This window comes from Lytechinus variegatus, chromosome 6 (assembly GCF_018143015.1).
Source record: "Lytechinus variegatus isolate NC3 chromosome 6, Lvar_3.0, whole genome shotgun sequence".
Lineage (NCBI taxonomy): Eukaryota > Metazoa > Echinodermata > Echinoidea > Temnopleuroida > Toxopneustidae > Lytechinus > Lytechinus variegatus.
The window spans coordinates 25327503-25351260 of NC_054745.1; the positions used below are offsets into that span (position 1 = coordinate 25327503).

Consider the following 23758-nt stretch of genomic DNA (forward strand, 5'->3'; position numbering starts at 1 on the left):
TCCGACAATGTCTCTCGCCAAAGCTTGGGTAACCCAGTATGCCAATGAATCCGCAACAAGATCGATAATGCTATACATGCACATGTACAATGTATTATTGATATGTAATCATTGATTCTACTATCAATCCACTCCAACTCTTTCTAACTTCTTCCAGGCAAAGCTGAAAGCCCACATCCATGACCCCAATGCCCCCGAGCTGGTCCACTTTCTCTTTGTCCCCCTGAAGCTGATCATCCAGAGTTGTCAAGGTCCGGAACTCGCTGCCAGCGTGGTCTCTCCCCTCCTGAGCCCCCAGGCGGTGGACCTCCTACAGAACTGCCTCACGTCTAGGGAGAACGAGCTTTGGACGTCTCTGGGCAGGGCCTGGACCTTACCATCGTAAGTAACCCTCGGCCTGTTCAGTCTTGGATTCTTCAGGCATCTTGTCAAATTGTTGTCTGGACGAAATCTATTAACATGAATCTTGTATAATTATCCTATACATCTTTTGATAGTGACACAACATTTGCCCCTGCGACAATGGCTCTGGGCTTCATTTTGTCTAAGATGTAGTGTAATTTGCAGTTGGCTTTTATGCTACATGTACATGTAGGTTTAGCCAATTGTAACACAAATCAATATATTTGCAATTTATCAGCTCATGTGACCATAAAATCACTCAGAAACTTGGGGAATGATTACTAAATTAGTTTTCTCAGGCATCAAGGTACTAGATAAGGGCACAAGAAAATAAAGAAAACTACAATCTACATAGTTTTGAAATAGTTTAATCTCCATAATCCTTGCACAGAGGTAGACCATTGACTTTGGAATATGGGTCTACATGTATGTAATGAATCTACCATGTTGATGTGGGTTTTGTTTGGTTTAAATATCACACCTCATTATGCAGCATATGCTTGAAACCATTTATCCCTGCAGAACCGAATGGCCCAAGGATCGCCCCGTCTCCCGTTACGTCCCGCGCTTCCGCGATGGATGGACACCGAGACCTATCCCAGAACCCCAGCCTCATCAAGACTTCAATACAAGCGTACTTGTCAACAATGCGTCAGTTGCTGCCAGTGCGGCTGCGGTGGCTCGGGAGTCGCCAAGGAGGCTCTCTGAGAGGGTAAGCGAGATCGGGCTTTGATGGAGATATATTGCGGGTCAATGGAAAATGTGTGTAAAAGCATAATCTGTTAGTCTTTACAGTTCGAATAACTATGAGATATCTCAAACAAATTCATGACAAAGTTGTTATATCCTTTTTTATTGAATACCATTAAGTATGGTGTACATTTGCTTGCATTAGCACGATGATAAACAAGTAAATTTACTTCAATAACTCCATACATCTACTTGATTTGCTAGTTCAGCCCTCTGGACTGCCATACCCGAATAGAACTCCCAAGGATTTAAAAAGCGCGAGCGCGCCCTCTCCCGTTCAGGCTTACTACCCATGATCACCGCGCAATTAGCGTCCATCATCCTTTTTTGCTTTCGGCAAGCCACCTGTCAAGACGTGCTCAGATAAGTCTCCTAAGAGCTCAAATCTTTTTGAGCTTTGGTATATTATTTTCGCTTATCTGTGGTGCATTCTCCCTTTTAATTTCAATCTTTCCATTTGTGTGTAAGATTGTGTTCAGAATTTACACTTGGCGTGACTTTTTAGACGTGTTTTTGGTGACACTTAAATTGTTTTTCTAACGTTTGAGTTCTCGTCGCGCCGCATCGCTAGCGCGTTCGCGAGGCACCGGGCTTGGCCTGCCTACGTGGCAGCAAGCCTTCACCACCTGTCATGGTTATTGTTCTTCACGTTCAAAGCGTGGTGGCTTTTGGTGCCGTTTTTGAATTAAATTCTAGACAGCCTCTACACTTTGTTGTCGAGGGTGTTATTGTTATTTCTTTTTGCAGGTTGGGATCTTCAACTCTGTTCCTTCCTTGCTTTCTGGAATTGATTTATTAAGATTTTCGATTGATTATTGATTGATTAATTCTTCAATTCCTTTTTCCTTTTGTTCTGAATAAATTTCTTGATTGATATTTTATTCACAGGCGGATCTTAAAGCTCAATTCCTTTTCCTTCTGTTCTGAATAAATTTCTTGATTGATATTTTATTCACAGGCGCATCCTAAAGCTCAATTCCTTTTCCTTTCTGTTCTGAATAAAATTCTTGATTAATATTTTATTCACAGACGCTTCGGGGATTGTTTAATTCGGCTTACGCAATTATACCTGATGATTGTTTGGTTATTCAATCCCCCCTAAAAAAAAAAAAAAAGGTGGGGTCTCCTTCCTGTTAGAAATTTTTTTGACCTGTCCCGGAATTGTTTTCTTCGTTCAATTCCCTCTTCCCTCCTAGTCTTATATATTTTTTTTTTTTATTTCGACAGGCGGGCTCTACGATTCCCTTTGAGGATTTACTGTGTCGTTCTTCCTCTTGGAATCGTTACTAGAGACGTTCCTCCTTCCTCCTGTTCTGAATTTCTTTACCTTTCCACAGGAGGTTACCTTTTTTTTTCCTCTTGGAAATTATCGTAAAATTTCTCTTATCTGGAATTATTTGTCTCTCAATCCCTTTTCTTCCTGCTCTGAAATGCTTGTTTTTGTGTTTCTTCGCAGGTGGAAACTTCGTTCTCTTCTGAACTTGCATTCATTTTTGAATTTTTGTTTCGAATTTTTCCTTCGGGCACAAAAAAAAAAAAAAAGAGAATATAGTAGGGGAACCTTGTAGGAGTCTCTTTTTTCAAAGTCTCCGACCTCCTTTTTATTTTCTTACAGGCAGATACCTAAACTATTCTTAGGTTCTTCTTCCTCCCTACCCCTCCCCTCTTGTTTTGTTCTGTTTGCTCAAACAAACTCCTTTTAGGAGGAGGGAAAGACCACTCCGGTCTCCACTTTTAATCTAAGCGAGATCTTTGTAAAAAAAAAAAAGAAAAAAAAAAGAAAAATTCTTGTTTTTCCTTTTTCAGGGTAGAGAGAGGTATCTTTGAATGGGACTAACACAGCCCCAGAGGACCTGGTGCCCTCCACGGGGACCGTCCCGATTGCAAGTTACAGAAGTCGGCCGCCTCCAGGCGAGCAGGAGGGACGCCGCGGTGAGCGCCCAGCGGCGGTGAGTATGAGGGTGCGTCGATCAGCATTCCGAATTTGCGGTCGGATGCTAAGAGAAGGAAGGCCGAGACTGTGGTGCCACGGTCTCGGACAAAGGAAAAAGTGGTAGCCAAGGCTTCCAAGCCTAAACTAGGTCCTGCCGCCGCAGCACCCATAGGGCTATGCGACCCACCGGCTACCGGGTCACCAGAAGTCCGGAGGGAGAGTGCGGTTCTCTCCCCCCGGCACAGGTCAGGATCTCTGCCGTATAAGTCGTCCTCCGTTGACAGCATCGGGAAAGATCGCCCAGCCCCTGACCGCGAGAGGCGTCACACAGACTGTAACCACAATCTGATCGTGACCACAATCTGACCCCGTCAGATTCGGGTGAAGTTTCGTTGTTGGCGGCCGCCCTGCCAGGGGCGGCAAATCGTAAGAGATCACCCGTGCCTCTTGTGCCTTCTTCCGCTCCGGCCACGCCGGCGGAGCCCGCAAAATAAGAAGAAGAAGAAGAGGTCGAAGGAGAGGTCGGCCAGCCCTGTTGCCATGGGCATTCCTCCTTCAGACCCTCTTATCGGTGGCCAGATGTTACAGTCATACATGTTATGCTGCTATATTCTGCTACCGCGAGAGGCGTCACACATCGGGCTGTGACCACAATCTGACCCCGTCAGATTCGGGTGAAGTTTCATTGTCGGCGGCCGCCCTGCCAGGGGCGGCAAATCGTAAGAAATCACCCGTGCCTCTCATGCCTTCTTCTGCCCCGGCCACGCCGGCGGAGCCCGCAGAAAGAGAAGAAGAGGTCGAAGGAGAGGTTGGCCAGCCCTGCTGCCATGGGCGTTCCTCCTTCAGACCCTTGTGTCGGTGGTCAGATGTTACAGCTATTCATGCTGCTACATTCTGCTACCGCGAGAGGCGTCACACATCAGACTGTGACCACAATCTGACCCCGTCAGATTCGGGTGAAGTTTCGTTGTTGACGGCCGCCCTGCCAGGGGCGGCAAATCGTAAGAAATCACCCGTGCCTCTTGTGCCTTCTTCTGCCCCGGCCACACCGGCGGAGGCCGCGAAGAAGAAGAGGTCGAAGGTGAGGTCGGCCAGCCCTGTTGCCATGGGCGTCCCTCCTTCAGACCCTTGTGTCGGTGGTCAGATGTTACAGCTATTCATGCTGCTACATTCTGCTTTCGAGTAGTGCGGGTTCACCCCACCCTCGACGTCTACTCACCCCGCTGATGCCCCTGAGCATCAAGCGAGACAAGTGGGCAATAACCACCAGACACCCGGGAAATCCTCGAGCGATTCTGTTAAATCGCCAGCCAGTGCACCGACTAACCGGGTGCCCCAAGATCGCGTGTGCTTTCCAGCATTTTCGTCGATCTCAGAGCACGTGTCCCAGCCGACACGCGGGGCCACCCCGGCGCTTACTGGACAACCCCCCGGTTCAGTCCATAGAGCGAGACTCCCTTTACGAGGACAACCCCTATCCCACGGTCGACTTTTCAGTAAGCGCTCAGGCGCTGCTTGACAAGTATCTACCTCACATCTACCCTCCGAGCGGGGGTATTGATGAAGCAAGGGAGTCCATATTTTCTCGCCCCGCCTCTTCAGGCGCTCCGAGCTCAATCGGCCGAATTGGGGGTCTCGGAGAGTGACGGGGTCGCTCTAGACGAGGCGGCTCCTACGACGAGGAAGCCGCCAGCTCCGTGGGTGTAAACCCACCCCCGCTCTGCTGCTGCCCGGAAGCGCCAGGCTCCGGCGCCGCCGTCTCGAAATTTTCAAGCCTCTCGAGGCTAGCGAGAAGGCAGAGGCAGGGGGGGGGGGCGATTATTATGCAGGTACTCCCGAATTCGCCCTCTACGTCAAGCTCACATACGGCGACGACTCCTTCAGCGGTAACTCTCTCCATTCTTCCCCCTAAGCGGGCCCGTAGATTGGAGGTATGAATCTCTTACATACCGCATGCCGCACTTCTCTCGTGAGAATGTTTGGCTGCTTTGAGAGGACAACCTATCACGTCCGCGGACCGTCCGCCCAGGCGACGGGACCGTCGCTTTTCTGGCCTGAACCTCACTTTCTATTCGAAAGTAAGGGTGCCCTGTCTTACTTAGCTCCTACCCTTGCAACGCCAGAGTCAGGGCTAGTACAGACACCCGTTCTCCAGCGATCGCCGCTGAAGAGAGGGCGACTCTGATATGAGCACCATCACCGCTCAGCGGTATGTCTCACTATCTCATAGCTCTCCGAGCTTATGAGTATGTATATCGGATCTGAATGTCACGGCGATTAAAAGTTCTCCTGTGCTTAATAATCGCTATGCCTTCACCACCCGGTGCATTATGGTTATGTTAACCTATTTTTCTCGTATTCGGGCGGCTCGTACGAACCCTGCCCGAGCTGCCATCACCGGTCGTCCCCCCGGACACCGCCGGCAGCACCCGCACCGAATACGTGGAAGGAATCAGCTTTTCATATGCTAGATATCCCTCCTGTTGACATTCACAGCTGTTCCCCGAGTCTTTCCCGGTTGGGTAAACATCATCTCGGAGGAAAGTAACCGCCGTACATCTCATGAGATTGTTGGCTATGTACGTGCGTTCAAACTTGTTTAAAGCCCCAGGATTCTCTGTCGGCATTCTATGCCTACTTTCTGGGCACACCCACCGTACCGGGTCGGCGAGTTCACACCAAACTGTACACCGCCAGACCATCGGTCGAGCTCTAACTGTCTATCTTATAGACTGCCCTCTATGTGGGTCAATCTTGCGGGCGTCTCCGCCGCTCCCTCCTTGTGCGGAGTGGTCTACGGTGGATGTCTTTACCGTGCCCGTTAGTCGAATCGGCTTCTTTCTTAGAAATTTTTTTTCACGGCACACTCGAGTCGCCCCGCATGCTGCTTTCATCCTCCTTCCATGCAAGGCATGTGGCCAGGGTCACCGCACGACCGAGGATGATGTAACAGTGGATGGATGTATGCTTATGCCTTCCTAACCACGATCACTACGACCCGCCTTCTCTCGGGCCGACTGTGGATGAGCCTCTCCATGTAAGTGATTTACTTCACTGGAGTTCTTCTTTTAGAAATTTAGATTCTCATCCCCCCCTGCTTAGGGCGTCATTTTTGCCGCCCCCCCCCCCCCCGCAGCTTTTTGGAGCTCCTTATCTTACCGATATCGGACTGTTCCACGCTGCCGCAACCGGCGCCGGCGGTGCTCGCTCTTACGATCACCTGAGAAACAGGCCTTGTGACTGTTTTCATAAACAACTGGTTCTCACCGCAGACTGATGGAAATTTTGTGATTACTTCCTCAAGTCTCCTTCGCTTGTTTCTTCAAGCGAGGACTTCGACACTCTTAGCCAGTTTCCGTCCCTAACTTGATAGGACAGGGCCGTTGCTACCTCATTCGATTCCGTTGGGAATGTAACGGTTGAGGTATCATATCTGGCGATGTCTGTTCGTTTAGAGCATCTCTTGATGGTCGTTTACACGTAATATCGTGACAGATTTTTTTTTTTCGCCAGCTCCCTCTGGCGTACACTTGCTGCTGCTAGGGATTCCCCCGCCCAGCGGACAGCCATCGCAGCCTAGCCTCACGGGCTCTCTCGGCGATGGTGGCTTGAGCCAAGCCACCTCTTCCACCGCGGGCACTGCACCCTCAGATGGGTGCTTCAATCAGTATGGGAGAAAGGGGATCCTGAGTTCTCTCTCGATCACTCGGTCTAACACACTTTTGTCGTGATGTGTACCGCGCTGTATCCCTGACACGCCCGGTTGAGCTGTTTTGACCAGACTGCTCTATTCTACATAGGCAACATGTCCGCGGCATTCCTTATTAACAGGATGGCACTCAGTCGCTTTCTCGACCCTTGTCTGCCTTACGAGTGGTTTTCTTCCTAAAACCCTACTCTCCGTCGTTCCTGGTCCCCTTCGGACCGCTAGTAACTTTTTACCACAGCTCTCTATCAGAATTCTGCAGATTTCTGCCCTCACGCATTTGAGACAGATATCGAATTCTGGGCGCTTTCTCCCACGCGGAGGCTTCCCCTACAGAAATTTCCAAGCTTGCGGGAAGCGTGCGACTAGCTTGCGCAAGCTTGCGGCATGCTAGTAACTAGCATGCGGTTAGCTTAATAAGCGTGTGATATGCGTGCAGAGTAATAGTTAAGCGATCTTTTAGCGAGCAGGGACTGTTCGCTAGCATGCACTCGCTTATTAAGCGAGTGCCCTGCTAGTCGCATGCTAGTTACTAGCAAGCGGCACGCTTAAATTTCGGTAGGGGTTCTGAGATATCTCGCCTTCTCAGATTGGTCGATTGATCACTTACTGAGCCTTAAAAGCTTCAGTTTTCCGATCACGATTCTTGTTGAAATTTTCAACAAATTTCAATTCTTACGCTCTAGTCAGCAGGTGATGTTGTTCTCCTGACACTAGGCCGAGGGCCCATGATACTTAGTATTCCTGAGTATACAGGGCATTCCTCTCGAGGACATTTTTGAGGGCCGCCTTTTGGCGCTCAACTAACTCCTTCACTTCTTTCTACTTGAAGGACATTCCGTCCAGCGAGGCGAGATTTGCTGCTTCGGCGCTTAAAGCAGCTGCGGCTTTTTCCCCCTCTCCCTAAATTTCGTTGTTTTTGTTTTTTCTTTTAAATTTTCTTAGGCTTACAATTGAAAACATGCCTCCCTACGGTTTGAGTCCGTGCTGGTCTAGCAAATCAAGTAGATGTATGGAGTTATTGAAGTAAATTATGAAAATACTTACCTGATTTTCTTATTTACGAGATAACTCATACATCTACTTGATACCCTCCCACCGACCCTCCGCCTTGCGTAGCAACATGTTTCAACGTATGGGCTTGCGAAAGGTGAGGAAGATGGACGCTAATTGCGCGGTGATCATGGGTAGTAAGCCTGAACGGGAGAGGGCGCGCTCGCGCTTTTTAAATCCTTGGGAGTTCTATTCGGGTATGGCAGTCCAGAGGGCTGAACTAGCAAATCAAGTAGATGTATGAGTTATCTCGTAAATAAGAAAATCAGGTAAGTATTTTCATATTTTATTCACGAATGTGAAGTAGCAAAGCGTTGTATATTGCACACAACTCTGAATTTTAATGTGACTTTAATAGTCACCTTTCAATCTTTAGTGGAACACCTAATTTATATAAACCTACGATGGTACAATGATGAATTACCAAGGAAGCATCGTGGTGTACCGGTTCTGACTCTCGCTTTTTAAACAGAAGGTCGTGTGTTTGGATCCCACCATGGCCTAGCGTCCTTTGGCAAGGCGTCAATCCACAATTTGCCCCTCTCCACCCAGGTGTTACATGTAAATGGGTACCTGGTAGGATGCGAAAGCCTATGTAGTATGCCTAGCTATTGAGTCTTGGAACTCTTGTTGGAATGCTCCTGAGGGAGTGGAGAAGGTGCATACATTGTATGCAGGCATGCCAGGATCTGATGACCGGGGTAATGATATATCTGGAAAGCGCTTAGAGACGTCATTCCGATGTATTTAGCTATGAAAGTGGATTATTATTATTATTTGATTATCTGCTGAGCCATGTTACCAGAGTAGGAAGTCCTCTATAGTACAGACCCTGGATTTTTTTTCAGCGAAAATAATCCTCACTTGTCACTTCCCTTTCTTTAATTTCGCAGAGCGATCAAGCCGACGGCCCGGTTTTCGGCCACAACCACCAAAGGCAACCTTCCAACGATAGCGGCCACATCGCTAACGGGCCGATCATCCACAGCAACGGGCCCAATGCCCACTCAAATGGACCCAGTACTCACACGAACGGTCCAGCTACTCACACAAACGGGCCCATCGGTCACTCACATGGACCTCCCACCCATGCTAATGGAAACGGTTACCATCAGCGTCAGACCTCGGACCCATTGGCCCATAGTCCTAGGTAAGATTTTTGGCATTGGTTCACATTAATAATCATTACTATAATACCCTTTGGGCAAGAATATCTGAAGACAACGAAAATGAAAGATTCAACATTCTAATTCATTCCCTTCAGATCCCTGTTGCAAAAATTTCTTGCAAAACCTTTCATATTCAGATCAGAAATAGTAAAAGGTTCAGATCAATATTGATTATTTTGTTTACATTAATCCTTTTTTTCTGTTCTTCTACATAGGACCTCAGCAGTTCCTACCCCTCCCCCTCCAGCTCCGAAGCCAGTATCCAGCCCCACCCCTACCCGCCCTGGGGCCAAGATGGCAACCGCCATCTTTGATTTTGTCGCACGCAACTTCAAAGAGCTGACCATAATGGCAGATGAACAACTTGAGGTAAAGATAATGAGAAAAGTAGTGGAATCCGGGAAATCATAATAGGCATTTATGTATGACTGTGTAAAATTAGACTTATTAGGCAAAACTTCCTTCAAAGAGCTGACCATCATTTCCCTGAAGTCGGCATGAACACACTTGTCGAAATATCAAGTTTGGGTGGTCCTTTTCAGGACAAACACTTGCCCTAGAAGATACTTGATGTACCGTGAAACCTAATACAGTATCCTTCTTCGCCATGGAAACCTTCAGAAGTTACAACAAAACTTCCTCTTCGGGGAAAGACTTGCTGAATTTTTTTACCCTAATCAAATAACGATTATTAAGTGAAAAAGTTTACAATTTACAGGACTGATGTTACAAAGTCTTATTAACTCTTTGCCCGCCACGGACGACTTGCAGCACATCCAGCGGACTGCCAACGACAACTCAAGTCACAGTTCGCACAGAATGCATACGGTACCCCAAAATTAATGTGGCGCAGGGGGGATAGTGTACGTGGCGGGCAAAGAGTTAACAGTTTTAAAAAAATTCTTAGTATCAACTTGTAGGTTTTTGTCTAGGGCAAGATATTTACTGCTTTGCACATTGTGAGCATTGACATCAATACCTTTCTCTTCTCTGACAGGTGTTAAATGACCAACGTAAGTGGTGGGAGGTCAGGAATACCTCAGGCCAGTCCGGTTACGTTCCCTCGACGCTTCTCAAGATCACCTCGCCCTCTCCAAACACCAACACCAACTCAAATCACGTCCCGGAGCCGCCAAACACGCTACCGCCCCCTCCTCCCTCTATGTCAACGTTTGGAGTGAGTATACATGTTGGAACTTTGGGAAGTGCAATTATAAACATATGATAATGATATAGGGTATTTATATTGCGCACATATCCACCTTGTTAGGTGCTCAAGGCGCTCCTATATTACCCGGCTAAGCTAGGCGTTCACAGCGCACATAGCTTCGTGAGGAAATTACTTCCTACCTGGTGGGTGGTTCATAAAGCTGTTCGTAAAGTTATGCACAACTTTACGAACGACTGGAACATGTTCTTGGGTCATGAAACAATTATACAGGGATATCACATAGCACAAGAAAGGATCACCAGTGGTGCGTAAAGTCATTCGTATCTTACGCACAGCTTTATGAAACACCCACCAGTACCCATTTCCTTCACCTGGGTTGAGTGCAGCACATTGTGGATCAGTTTCATATGTGACCTGCCACCCAGAACCAGCAATAAGTCAACAAAAGTGATTATTGCAACTTTTATTGAGTTTGAAAATAATTCACTTACTAAGCTTTAAATTGATATATGATATAAATTTTGCAAGAGCTTAAAGGGATGGTCTGGGCTGAAAATATTTATATCTTAATACGTACTGTAGAGTAGAATTCACTGAGCAAAATGCCGAAAATTTCAAATGCTCATAACTTTCTCATTATTTGTCTGATTTTTCTCAAATATTTGTTAATCTGTTTCTTCGATTTTTCTGTTTCAACACATGCCTACTTATTCCAAAGGTTTCATTCCCCTTTAATGTCTCTTTGACTCACCAGGGTCCCGTTACACAAAGGTTCGCGATTAATTGCACGCTTTATTTTCACAATTAATTGTACATTGTAGTCATGCACTCGATCATAAACAATGTTCTACAGCGATTGCTAAAGTTTATCTTGTAGGCCACAGGATAGTTTTTGTCTCACCTGCGAAGCAGAGTGAGACTACAGGCGCCGCTTTTCCGACGGCGGCGGCGGCGTCAACATCAAATCTTAACCTGAGGTTAAGTTTTTGAATTGACGTCATAACTTAGAAAGTATATGGACCTAGTTAATAAAACTTGGCCATAAGGTTAATCAAGTATTACTGAACATCCTAATAGAGTTTCATGTCACATGACCAAGGTCAAAGGTCATTTAGGGTCAATGAACTTAGACCATGTTGGAGGAATCAACATCGAAATCTTAACCTGAGGTTAAGTTTTTGAAATGTCATCATAACTTAGAAAATATATGGACCTAGTTCATGAAACTTGGACATAAGGTTAATCAAGTATCACTGAACATCCTGCATGAGTTTCACGTCACATGACCAAGGTCAAAGGTCATTTAGGGTCAATGAACTTTGGCCGAATTGGGGATATCTGTTGAATTACCATCATAACTTTGAAAGTTTATTGGTTTAGTTCATTAAACTTGGACATTAGAGTAATCAAGTATCACTGAACATCCTGTGCGCGTTTCAGGTCACATGACCAAGGTCAAAGGTCAATGAACTTTGGCCGAATTGGGTGTATCTGTTGAATTACCATCATAACTTTGAAAGTTTATGGATCTGATTCATGAAACTTGTACATAAGAGTAATCAAGTATCACGGAACATCCTGTTCGAGTTTCAGGTCACATGATCAAGGTCAAAGGTCATGTAAGGTCAATGAACTTTGGCCATGTTGGGTTTTTTTGTTGAATAACCATCATATCTCTGTAAGTTTATTGGTCTAGTTCATCAAAAGTGGACATAAGAGTAACCATGTATCACTGAACATCTTGTGCAAGTTAGAGTAGTATTCAAAGTCAGCACTGCTGCTATATTGAACCGCGTGATGCAGGTGAGACAGCCAGAGGCATTCCACTTGTTCATGAATGGTGTCAGATTCAACAACTTTTCCTCTGAAAATGAATTGTGCAGTGCTTGCTCTCTTTGTGATGCATAGTCTAAAGTTGGTTGTATTTTTCTGGTTGTTGTTTTAGGCCCCGCCCCCTCCTCCTCCACCACCCCCAGCTGATGGGTCAGGTAGACCAAATTCAACTCAAAGTAAGTATCGCTTTATTTACATGTAAGAAATTATCTAGTAAATTGTACTTTTATTTCTTTTCCTATTTATTCATTTCTTTGAGTTTTTTCCTTTTTTTTCTTTCTATTTTGGGCGCTAAATCTTCATTCTTTTCTGTCTTTCTTTTCTCCCTTTTATTTTGAGGGTTTGTTCGTACTTGCCTTTTTCCTTTTTCTTTAAAGAGAAATTCCAGTAGTTGCAGTTAACACTGATTTCATGAGAAAGTCTGTAAAACAAGGCTTAATTGCCAGTATATCATCGAGGATCTAGATCTGGTAGTTACATTAACTGGACTTTGTGAAATCTTGAAATCTACGCTGAAAAATGTTCACACCAAAAATCCCCAACACAGATAAGCGCACGTGGGACAATGTATAATTATTGCTTAGGGCGTCGGGCCCGACGCCCTACCCGAATCCCGTGCTTATTTGCTGATTTCTCAGCAATTACACAATTTCTTCCAGAATCCTTTGGCACATGCGTTTTATTTATACAAACAGACACTTTAGTGGTCATTTCATTGGATTCTGTACGAACTCATTTTGATATCGTTACCAAAACTAGCATTTACCTTTTACCTTCCGTCCTTCAATCTCATCTCCATTTCTTATAATAATAACAATAACAATAATGATGATAATAAAAATAGTAACAATAATAACACCAAATTTTATCCAGGGTAGCCACTTCAGTTCTGAAAACTGTTCTACCAGCTTGCCCTGCTTAACATGATGTTGTTATTCCTTTTTTATATCTCTGTATTTTTGCGTTTGCTGTAGATTCATTTCTGTTTAATTTTTAGTGCCTTTAGAATGATTTGAAATAAGTTGGCTTATATATAAACAGTAAGAGCAAATAATAGAACTTCACACGTTTCATTTTTGGTTTCCTATAGATTACAGAGCTGCCAAGTAGTACAGATTTTCAGTATTTATTACTGATAAATAAGAAGAATACTGATGGTTTCATGCAAAATACTGATTTCTCAAGTTTCATTTTTATGTGTTGTCCTATGGTATTTCTCTGAAAATACTGATTTCCTCGCCAAAATACTGATGTTCAGCTTTAAAAATACAGTCAAACCTGTGTTAGTGGCCACCTGCCTTTAGTGACCACTAAAACTGATTCCCGTGGAGGCAGATTTTGTGTATAAGAACCTGTCTATAAAGGCCACATTTTGTGTTTCCCTTGGGTGGTCACTATAGACAGGTTTCACTGTACTGAAATGTTCTAGTTCAGGTTGGCAGCTCTGAGATTAGTTTAAACATGAACTCAGATGTAGTTATTTATTTTTGTAACATTCCTTTTTTACTTTTTCTGTTCTTACTATATTCCTCCAAGTACCTAAGGGTTGTAATCAGCACTTGAAATGCAACATGCATACGGTTCTCATTCTACTCTCTACGACTAGTTTACTGGAAATCGGTTCAGGAAACCAGTTTGGAAGATCGCTTTTGCTAGCTTTACCATTTGATCAGCCTAAAGTAGTTTTGAAACCACTTCACAAAAAGTGGCTTTGTCGCTATGAGAACACTGTCAGTGGGGGTGACATATTTTGCGCAAAATTTGAAACCGCAACGTGGACATTCCACACACGAGTGTGGAGGAGCGCGCTCAAAATGTGCGAAGATTGCTTCCCGTAAAACGGTTGAGTCCTCGCGCTAACACAAGTTTAACGAGGGAAACAGACCTGCCAACCAGTACGTTTTAGGCGTATTTACATGTAGTACGTTTTTGCAACCAAAATATGGCAGTACGATTTTTCGTAAAAAAAAAACGTACTTTATTGAGAAAAATCATCTCTATAAGTCTGTATTCCATTAAATATACACAAATATGGTTATTAAATCAATGTAATTTCAGATAACTTTTTTTTTAATCATTTTGTTAAAACCAGGGTGAAGATATACACATGTTTCAATATTTTCTTTTTTTTCATCTGCAAGAGCAGTGCGCATTTTAGCTTGCATGCAGCTTGAGCGCCGCGATGAGTGGGTGCGCCAAGCATTTTATTATGAAATACACTTTTTTGGGGAAAAATACATTTTTTTTTATCACAAAATACAGTTTTTCATTCCCAGACGTTGGCAGGTCTGGGGAAAGCAATCTTGAAAACTATATCGCTAGGTGGGTTTTCTCAACCGGTTTGGAAGCTCACTTCCGAGACAGCTTGGACAGTTTGCATTACACGTTTAACTAGTTTCCACTAAACTGGTTTTAGGGCGGTAATGAGAACGGGGTCATGTTAATCAGCCTTCATTGATCTTTTCTTTTGATTGTTTCTTAATGATTTATTACCTTTCAGAAGCAAATGGTATGGACTTTGCCACGCAGCTCCAAAACACATTAAAGAACAAACAGTTAAGACCATCAAAGATACAGGATAGAGGTGAGTGGTACCAGTGTGTCCCAACTCTAAAGATTAATGAATGCAGTAGCAGTGGTCCCATGACATTTGCTCCGGCGACAATTGTGGAAGTAGTATTAGAAGTGGTAGTAGTAATATGGGAATATTATTCAATCAAGAAAACTGGCAAAACAGTCCAAAGACTGAAAAATCCAGTGTACAGTATAAACAAAGGCAAAGTAAAATATTGTAAAGATGAAATATAAGCACAAAATAACAACCAACCGATTATCATATTATACAATCACAAAAGATATACCAGGAAAAAAAAACAACCGTGACACAAACCAAAATTACTCACGAAAATCACAGAGGAAGATGGAAAAGAATGAGAATGGTAAAAACAACAATACCAAGTAAAATGTCATAAAATTGATAAAAGTAGCTCGAAAAACACTGAGCAAGATAAAAATACCAGGCAGCAGATATGACGGGCCCTCTATTGCTCTGCTACGAATTATGTCATATGCAAATGGAATGACTGACTTCAATCTGGCTTTAACACTATACCCTATCCTAAAGCTAACATAAAACCCTCTTTCTAAGTTGCAAACTTTACCCTAACTCTTTATCTTAGACAAAATAATGCCCAAAGCAATTGTCGTTTGAGCAAATGTCAATGTTGCGGTAATTCATGAGAAAGCCTGTAAACTCAAGGTTTATTGTTACTACACCGATGTAAATCTAAATCTGATGCAGTTGTATTAAATGGACTTTGTGAAACGCAATTACACTGATTGAATTCCTGATTTAACTTTTAAGTGACCAGTTTAATTTACATTTGATTAGCATGTGGGAAACAAAACAAAAAAATCATCCCCTTATCCTTCCTCCCACCTCCATTTCACTCAATTCTTCTTGTACTTAATGATGATAAGTTTTTAGCATTACAACTTCTTGTGTGAACTAGAAAACACAGACAATTTATTCCAGTAACAGAATGATGTACAATTTTTTTTTTTTTTGAGGGGGGGGCGGCCCATTGTCTATTTCAACTGATAACATTTGGAAGTGTATGCATAATTTCAATGCATTTACCCCAGTGACAACATGGTGAATATGGATAATCAGAATAATTTTATTACAATAAAACTGCGGTGTCTTGGAGTATTTTGATGTTTACACCATGCAGGCCATTAAATGAACCTGTTGATATCTCATATATATCCGAATCCTCAGATTTTTTAACCAAGAACACTCATCCAACCCTCACCCTAATACTTCGTTCCCAGAGAAATTATGACATGATATATAATTGTTGAAATGATTTTCACATTTCTAATTTATCATCATAACAGTTGTTATATTTAGGCTAAGTTCGAGTTCTGGTATAGAAATTTAATTTTGTTAGGAAATGGTTGGAAGTAATCCTAAACTATTTTTCATACCTGTATATGCGACAATGCTTATTTAGAACAACAATGTTTCATTGAAATAATTCAGGCTTGCTCGAAATTATATTCTTCATTTGCACATGCATGCTTTTCCCGGTGTAGCTAACACAGGAAACAAAATGTGGGCAAACACAATAAGCGGACAGGCCTTTTTCTGATCTTTATTTTCCCATGACTGTGTAATTATAATTACAGATTTATGATAGATGTCAAATGTTTATAGTTTCTGTGACTGTGTGTAAGTTTTGTTCAATTCTATGAACAGGTTGTCCGCAATTGTAATTATCATCTCAGCAATTTGTGTGGGATTCGTAGATTCATTGATTTTTAGACATGTCACCATGCTGTGCGAGCACTTATTCTTTCTCGGATAGATTACTGCAATAGTTTATATACATGTACTGGTTTGTCAGCTAGGGATAGAGAAAAACTTGAGTTTATTCAGAATCGTGCTGCTCGATTAATTTTTGGCTTTGGATCCTGAACTCATACTACACCCCTACTTAGAGAACTCCACTGGGTACATCTATTCCAACGTATTCAGTTCAAAGTCTGTTTATATGCATACAAAACTCTAAATCAATTGGCACCTGAATATCTTAATAATGCCATCAAATTACACACAACCTCTCGTAATCTTCGTTCAATCACTGACACATGCAGACTTTGCATTCCCTTGTCAAAACTTTCCTCTGCCGAGAAACGTTTTGTTGTAGCAGCTGCCAAGACTTGGACTTGAAATGCTATCCCTCTTAAAATAAGAAATGCTTTCAGAGTTCTTGGCTTCAAATCTTCCTTTAAGACATACCTTTTTACTCAATAATTAATTTCCCCTTTTATCTTGAATATTGTAGTAATTATTGCAAATGTTAAATTGTTATTCATACATTGTACGCGCTATGGTACTTTTTGTTTTTAACGCCTCTAAATATCCATTATTATTAAGTTATTTCTGATGTTACCACCAATACCAGAATTTATCTTTAAATATTATTTTCTCATCTGTCTGCAGCACCGTCATCTAGCAGTCAATACGACACCCTCCAGGAAGAGCTGAAGAATCGCGTCAGCAACGGAGGAAAGGCAAAGAATTACCGCATTCCCAGGCGAAGTATCAGCGATGTCTCCCTGACGTATGATTCGGGTCGGGATGATGTGAAGAGATGGCTTGAATCAAAAGGTTTCAGTCCCATGTAAGTTATAATAATAATAGGCATTTATATAGCGCCATCTATCTTGAAATGTTCTATTCCGAGGGGTGTTGTTGTTTTTATTACCCCCAATTTAGCTCGAGCTGCCTTTCAACGCTCATGCATTCAAGGAATTAATCCTGCTGGGTACCCATTCACGTCACCTGGGTTGAGTGCAGAACAATGTGGATAAATTTCTTGCTGAAGGAAATTGCGCCATGGCCGGGATTCAAACCCACCCTCTGTTTTAAAGCCAATATTTTAAAATATTCTGCGAAGAGACTAATTTTGGAGATTGATATCATTTCTCTTGCTTATCCCATCCCATTCTCATGTACACATTATCATATAGGACTGTGCACAGTCTTGGAATCTTGAATGGTGCCCAGTTGTTCAGCCTTACCAAGGAAGAGCTGCAGCAAGTTTGTCACGATGATGGCTCCAGGGTCTACTCCCAGCTCATGATCCAGAAAGCTGCTCTACAGGTAACTCTCCAGACCAGACTTTAAGGGGGTTGTTGCACAAAAATACAGTCAAACCTGTGTTAGTGGCCACCTGTCTATAGTGGTCACCTGCCTATAGTGACCACTAAAACCACTTCCTATGGAGGCAGATTGTGTGTATAAGAACCTGTCTATAAAGGCCACATTTTGTGTTCCCCTTGGATGGTCACTATAGACAGGTTTCACTGTAGTTGTAATTGATTGCAAAATTATGTTGCAAGTTCTGCACAATCATAATATAATTGATCGCAGGATTATGTTGCAATTGATTGCAAATTTATGGTGCAAGTGATCACAAAATTATGATGTAATGGATTGCAAAATTATGGCGCAAGTGATCGCAAAATTGTGATGTAATTGATTGCAAAATTATGTTGCAATTGATTGCAACAATTATACTGCAATTGATTGCATAATTATGTTGCAATTGATTTCAAAATTATATGGCAATTGATTGCCAAAATATATTGCACTTTTGTGTAAGCTTGTTGTATTTGGTATAATGCACATATCATGATGAATGTCCTCACTCTGTTTATCATTCACCACTCATAATGCTATGTATCAATTAGTGACTTAGTGAATAATGATCAATAAAACAGAGAAATGAATAGGAGAATATGGAAATAATGATAGTAGTAGAAATTTAAAATCATAATTCAGATAAATGAAAAACAACAATAAACAAGTGAAAATGAAAATTAATAAAGAAATAAATGAATGAATCGAAGAATAACAAGGTAAATTAATAAATAAATGAATACATAATACATGTGTAAATGAATGCATAGATGAATTAATAAAAAAATGTTTAATGAAAAAATAGATATAAATAAGTTGAAAAAAATGAATAGAAATATAGAAAAAGTATTAAATAGAAACATGAAGTAAAACAATGAATTAGATATCAAATAATACAATGAAATTAAACAATCATAATTGCCAAAATCTTAGGTTTTATGAACCAGTGCCACACCTTTTACACTTCCAATTTCTGGCTTGCTACACACAATGTATGGAATGCCTAATATGCCGGCAAAATTTGCTCAGAAATTTACTCCATCATACATCCATCATGATAATGAAACTCTGCTGTTCCATGGCAAAAGGACAGATTTTTTTTCAAAATGACCTTTTTAATCTACATAGTTACTTTATTTTGTCATCCTACTGCATTATGGATGTTAGGGCTTGTTGCTGTATATTTGTTTTTCGATCAAGCCTTCCAGTGCACAATATGTTAATTCTGTGGTCTACAAAGTCGTTAATTGCACTAAATAATTAAAAACATTAATTCCGTTTATAGATATTCACTTTTCTGGCATTATACATAAAGATGGGGTTTTCAGTGTTATGTAATATCATTTCATCTTATACCCTCATATTATTCATATTATTCTATATTCACTTCATTGAATTCATATGTACACATAGATTCTAGTCGGAAGAGTTAATCATGGAACATGAGGGGAACAATTTGAATTCAATTAGATATTACTTTGGGATTCAGAAAATAAAATAGCTTTTGACCAATTGGTTTATAGAGAGGCTGACATGTCAGTGGTTCACAGCTTGACACTGATTGCAAAACATGAACAGTTTCGAAAGGTACAAGTTTGCACACAATTTTTTGTTAATAAAATGAACACAGAAAGACTATTTTGAAAGGGGTAAATCCGTGTAAATCCGGCAGATATATGCCTTATATTGATTTCATAATCATTGTCATTTTCTGTATTAATATTTCAAAAAATTCCAATTGAATTAATAAATAGAGCAATACAATACTCCAACTAGACTGTAGATTCATGGCCCCCGTCTTACGAAGAGTTGCGATCAATCCAATCAACCTTAACTTCATGGAAATCCATCAATGTCATAATTTTTAATACAGGAAATTTGCAAATTGTTTGTTGTACACAGAGGGAATTCAGAAAACTATCAAGAAAACAGTGAATTTAAGAGTTATACATCATATCTAGAAATCATTTTGAACAAACCTGCATTTTAGATGTTGGTGTTGCTGGCTTTCCATATTTGTGGTTGATTGGATCAATCACAACTCTAAGTAAGATGGGGCCCTGGGCCCTTTTGTACAAAGAGTTACGATTGATCCGATCAATCGTAACCCTATGGAAATCCATCAGTGTCATAATTTTTTCTACGAAAAAATTTGCACTATGTCCATTTTATGCAAAGAGAAGTGCAGTGAATTTTCAAGAAAACAATGAATGCATGAATATACACCACAGCTAGAAAATATTTTGAACAAACATGCATAATAGATGTTGACGTTGCTGGCCGTCCATAGTTGCGATTGATCCGATCATTCGTGACTCTTAGTAAGATAGGGCCCTGGTGTAATTGTGGATTTTCTGTAATGTTGCCAAGTGCCTCTGACTTTTAACCCAATTAACACACGTACATACATGTATTTATCTAATACATATCAGCCCGTATTATAATTAATAGTTGCACATGCTTTCCCCCCATGTGCCTACACGTATGCGGTCCATTTAAAATTGTGATATAAATTATGTTAGATATTTCATCCACTAATAATCCTCTAGTAAACCCCATCATGATGTATGGTATCCCTGTGTGTGTTTGTTTTGTCCTTGCCTATTACAAGGGGAATGTGTGATGATTTAATATGGGGCTTTTGGTTTTAAATTATCCTTAATATTCTTTTTTTCATTGTGGAAATTTTGACGAAATTGATGTTGTGCAAATGAAAATACCCATCTCTGAATTCTAGTTTTGGGTACTTAGGAGAAAGGGTTTTATTTATTGTTTTATTCTCAATATTTTGAGATAGATATTGATATTAAGTAAAAAAAAAAAAGATATTTAGAATTTTTGGAATTCAAGTTGTTATCGACCATATTTTTCCAAATATCAGGAAAATGATTTAAAAATGCACAAATTATTTTCCCTTTTTTCATTGACTTTCAAAAATTGTCATGTTCTTAAAAATACATATTTGGTCAGTTGCTTTATATTGTAATTTAATTAGTTTTTTTAGTGGGGGGAGCAATTTGTTATTATGTTTTTTATATGTTTGTTTTAGTAAAATCAGTGTCTTTCAAAATTGTCGGTTGTTTTTGTTCAACTTCATCAGTTATTGAAAAAAGTAAGAAATATATCTCATGATACGATTTGGTTTTACAATTCGGCCTAAATTTTAACTTTTGTGCATTTGATGATGGATATTCAAAGTTTTCAGGGTGTTTTTTTTGTTTCACTGATCATAATATAACTCAATCAGTTGGTAAAGAATATTATTGCCAATTTGATGATCGCAGTTTCTTTGACTTTGAAAATGTTCAGGGTTTTTTTTTATTTTTGGTTGATCAGTTCATCGATTTTTTCCTTCAAATTGATCAGTTGGAGGAATTAATGTTGCCAACTTGACAATCCCTTCTTAGAAATAATGATCAGATAGCACGCTTATTGTGGCATGTTGGTGTGTGCACCTTATCTTTTTCTTTCCCAGGAGGAGCAAAATGGAAAGTCTGAGCTCGACGCCATTATGATGCAACGTAAATCACGGGTCCTCGACGAGACCCTTCCCCCGCCCGATTTCATCCCGGAAACGCCTCCGGTTTTCGATTCACCTACAGGTAGACATCATTGATCCACAGTAGTTATTCACCATGTAAAAAGGGGAATACTGGATGATTTGTTTAACAGATCCTTTTCACCAATTAATTGCAGTTCGATGTAAAAAAAAAGTGGTCAAAATTTGGATAATTTGTTTCAATTCAAATAAACATTTATTTCATGCTCCTGCTCTATAAAGACCTAATATCAAATGCACAGTTTTTTATATAACAAGTTTACTATCAGAAAAATCTTTTGATTTTAAAAGCTTTAGACTGTTAGTGCACAGTTGTCATAATATAAAGTTTTATGAAATGTGCGCAGATTAATGTAATTTGGCCATAAAATAGTTAAACATGGTCTTTTTAAGGTTGCATGTCTTCATTTTATTTATCGAAACCTGATTGGAAATGTAGAATTAGAAAACTTGATAGTACTTTCCTTAAAATATTAATGAACTTTGACAAGAAATTAATGCAAATGAGTCATTCTCTAGCTAATGCTTTTTTCTTTCCACTTTTTGAAAACATGATTAGACATATGGATTTGCTATTTGTTGCTAAGGAAAAACATTTGGATTGTATATGTATATACTTGTATTCTTCTGTTCAATAGAAAATATATAAATCACTTTCTACAAATCGAAAGATGCTAACTTATTTTCTTCAAGGACATCAGCGTTTTATATTCCTCATTTCTCCTTTTCTAAAAAAAAATAAATGCTATCATAATGATATTGCTAATAATTTGGCATTTGCTTTGCTATATTGAGAAAGCAATGGTCCTTCTCCATCAAAGTTAGGCCAGAGGTCAAATTTCAAATCGATAGAATTCTAGTTATAGTGAAACTTCTTGTATTTCACTGATTTCTTCTAAAACGAATTTAGTCTGCTCCCATTCACTCACAATAGATCCTTAGATTATTCTCACTCTTGTATAATTATTGACTTCTGTAAAAGAAATTGCAAATTGTGTTTCTCGGTCAATAATTGATCCCAAAAGATTGCTCAAAATATTTCTCAAAATGTTGGGCTTCAACGCTTTGCTCCTCGTCTACTGCATTTTTCATCATATTACTTTTCATTGTATTTTTTTGTGATATGTTGTGTCTCCGTGTATTCCATTTGATGTAAACTCCACCTAACCAAGAAAATGCATGATAAATGTTTGTTTGCCATTTCATTTTACTCAAAATACTAGATGTATACATTTAATACAAGTTAATTACATGCAATTCCATTGTCTTCCGTATATAATCTTATTCTCCTCAATCAATTTTTGCCTTCATCTTCCACCTATTCAGTTGTATTTAGTATACATGTACCCAACTAACAACTCTCTTATATCATTTTATCTTCATTATTCTTTCTCCCCCTTAACCATGCATTCAGAATCAGAATTTTGTACTTTTCTCTGAACTTGTGTTACAGGATATTTGGGTTCATCTCTGTTTGAATAACCTGCTTTTAGTGACAAAACCCCTTATCTCACAAATAGGGAATAGATGAAGAAAGAGAAACATGAATGCCATAAGGCTTTATGAAATATTAAAGCCTTGCTTTGACACATTATATATTACTGGTTTTCAGCTCTCGTGATTTCACAAAGATAAGTTTATCTCAATGTACCAGACCAGATCTGTGATAATATGAGGACAAATTCATCTTGATTTCAAAAACTTTGTCATGAAAAAAATATTTGCTGCAACCACATTTCTTTTTTACCTTTAAATAAAGAAGCAAAAGTAAAAAATTGAGATAAGAGGTTGCAGGCCTATTTTGCAGAAAGAATTGCACTAATTGCAGCTAAAAGAAAAATAAAAGGCATTGATTTTTAAGCAATGAGAAACATACGACTAGTATGTTATTTATTTGGTTGCATTTAAGTGCAAGTCTATCTGCAGCGTGCCTTAGGTAACTATATAATGTGCTGGGGTATCAAGGGGATTTGTTAATCTCACTGTGGGCTTGCATATAGCAACAAGTGCAGGCACACATTTCACGGAGCACCTACTCAGTGAACTGGTAAATTACTCTAGGCCAATCATATGTTAGCATTTCAATAGCTTATAACAGCTGCTAGTGAAAAAGGCACTGAAAAAAATTGATTCATCAAATGCTCCCAATATGTATCCCTGCATTTCAATGGTATGTAACAGTTTGATACATGTACCGATTGTACAGAAATGGGTAATTGACACTTGTTGCTATGCAAATTAACAAAGCAGTTACATCTTACCTCCATTTCATCCATATGCCCATCTTCTATCAATACATTTGACTATCCATTCCATATTATCTCAAAACAGCACAATATGCCATAAAAGATGATAATGAAAAAGTGCATGTTATTACTTACATCGGTTGATTTGAGTCATATATCATATAGGGAAATTCATATACTCCCCATTTTATTACTTTACTTTGAATCTGGCATTACATTAGGAAAG

At 40.4% G+C, this 23758-nt stretch overlaps 1 protein-coding gene across 1 annotated transcript in view; it reads left to right on the forward strand.

Moving 5' to 3' along the window:
• The window catches only part of LOC121417258 (epidermal growth factor receptor kinase substrate 8-like protein 2), a 62476-nt gene that overhangs the window by 32147 nt on the left and 6571 nt on the right, over positions 1-23758 (forward strand). The window contains 10 exon segments of the mRNA XM_041610895.1: positions 158-381; positions 925-1114; positions 8738-8994; positions 9229-9382; positions 10011-10190; positions 12130-12193; positions 14518-14601; positions 17026-17206; positions 17556-17688; positions 21203-21329. Of these exon segments, the coding sequence (XP_041466829.1) occupies positions 158-381; positions 925-1114; positions 8738-8994; positions 9229-9382; positions 10011-10190; positions 12130-12193; positions 14518-14601; positions 17026-17206; positions 17556-17688; positions 21203-21329 (1594 nt within the window).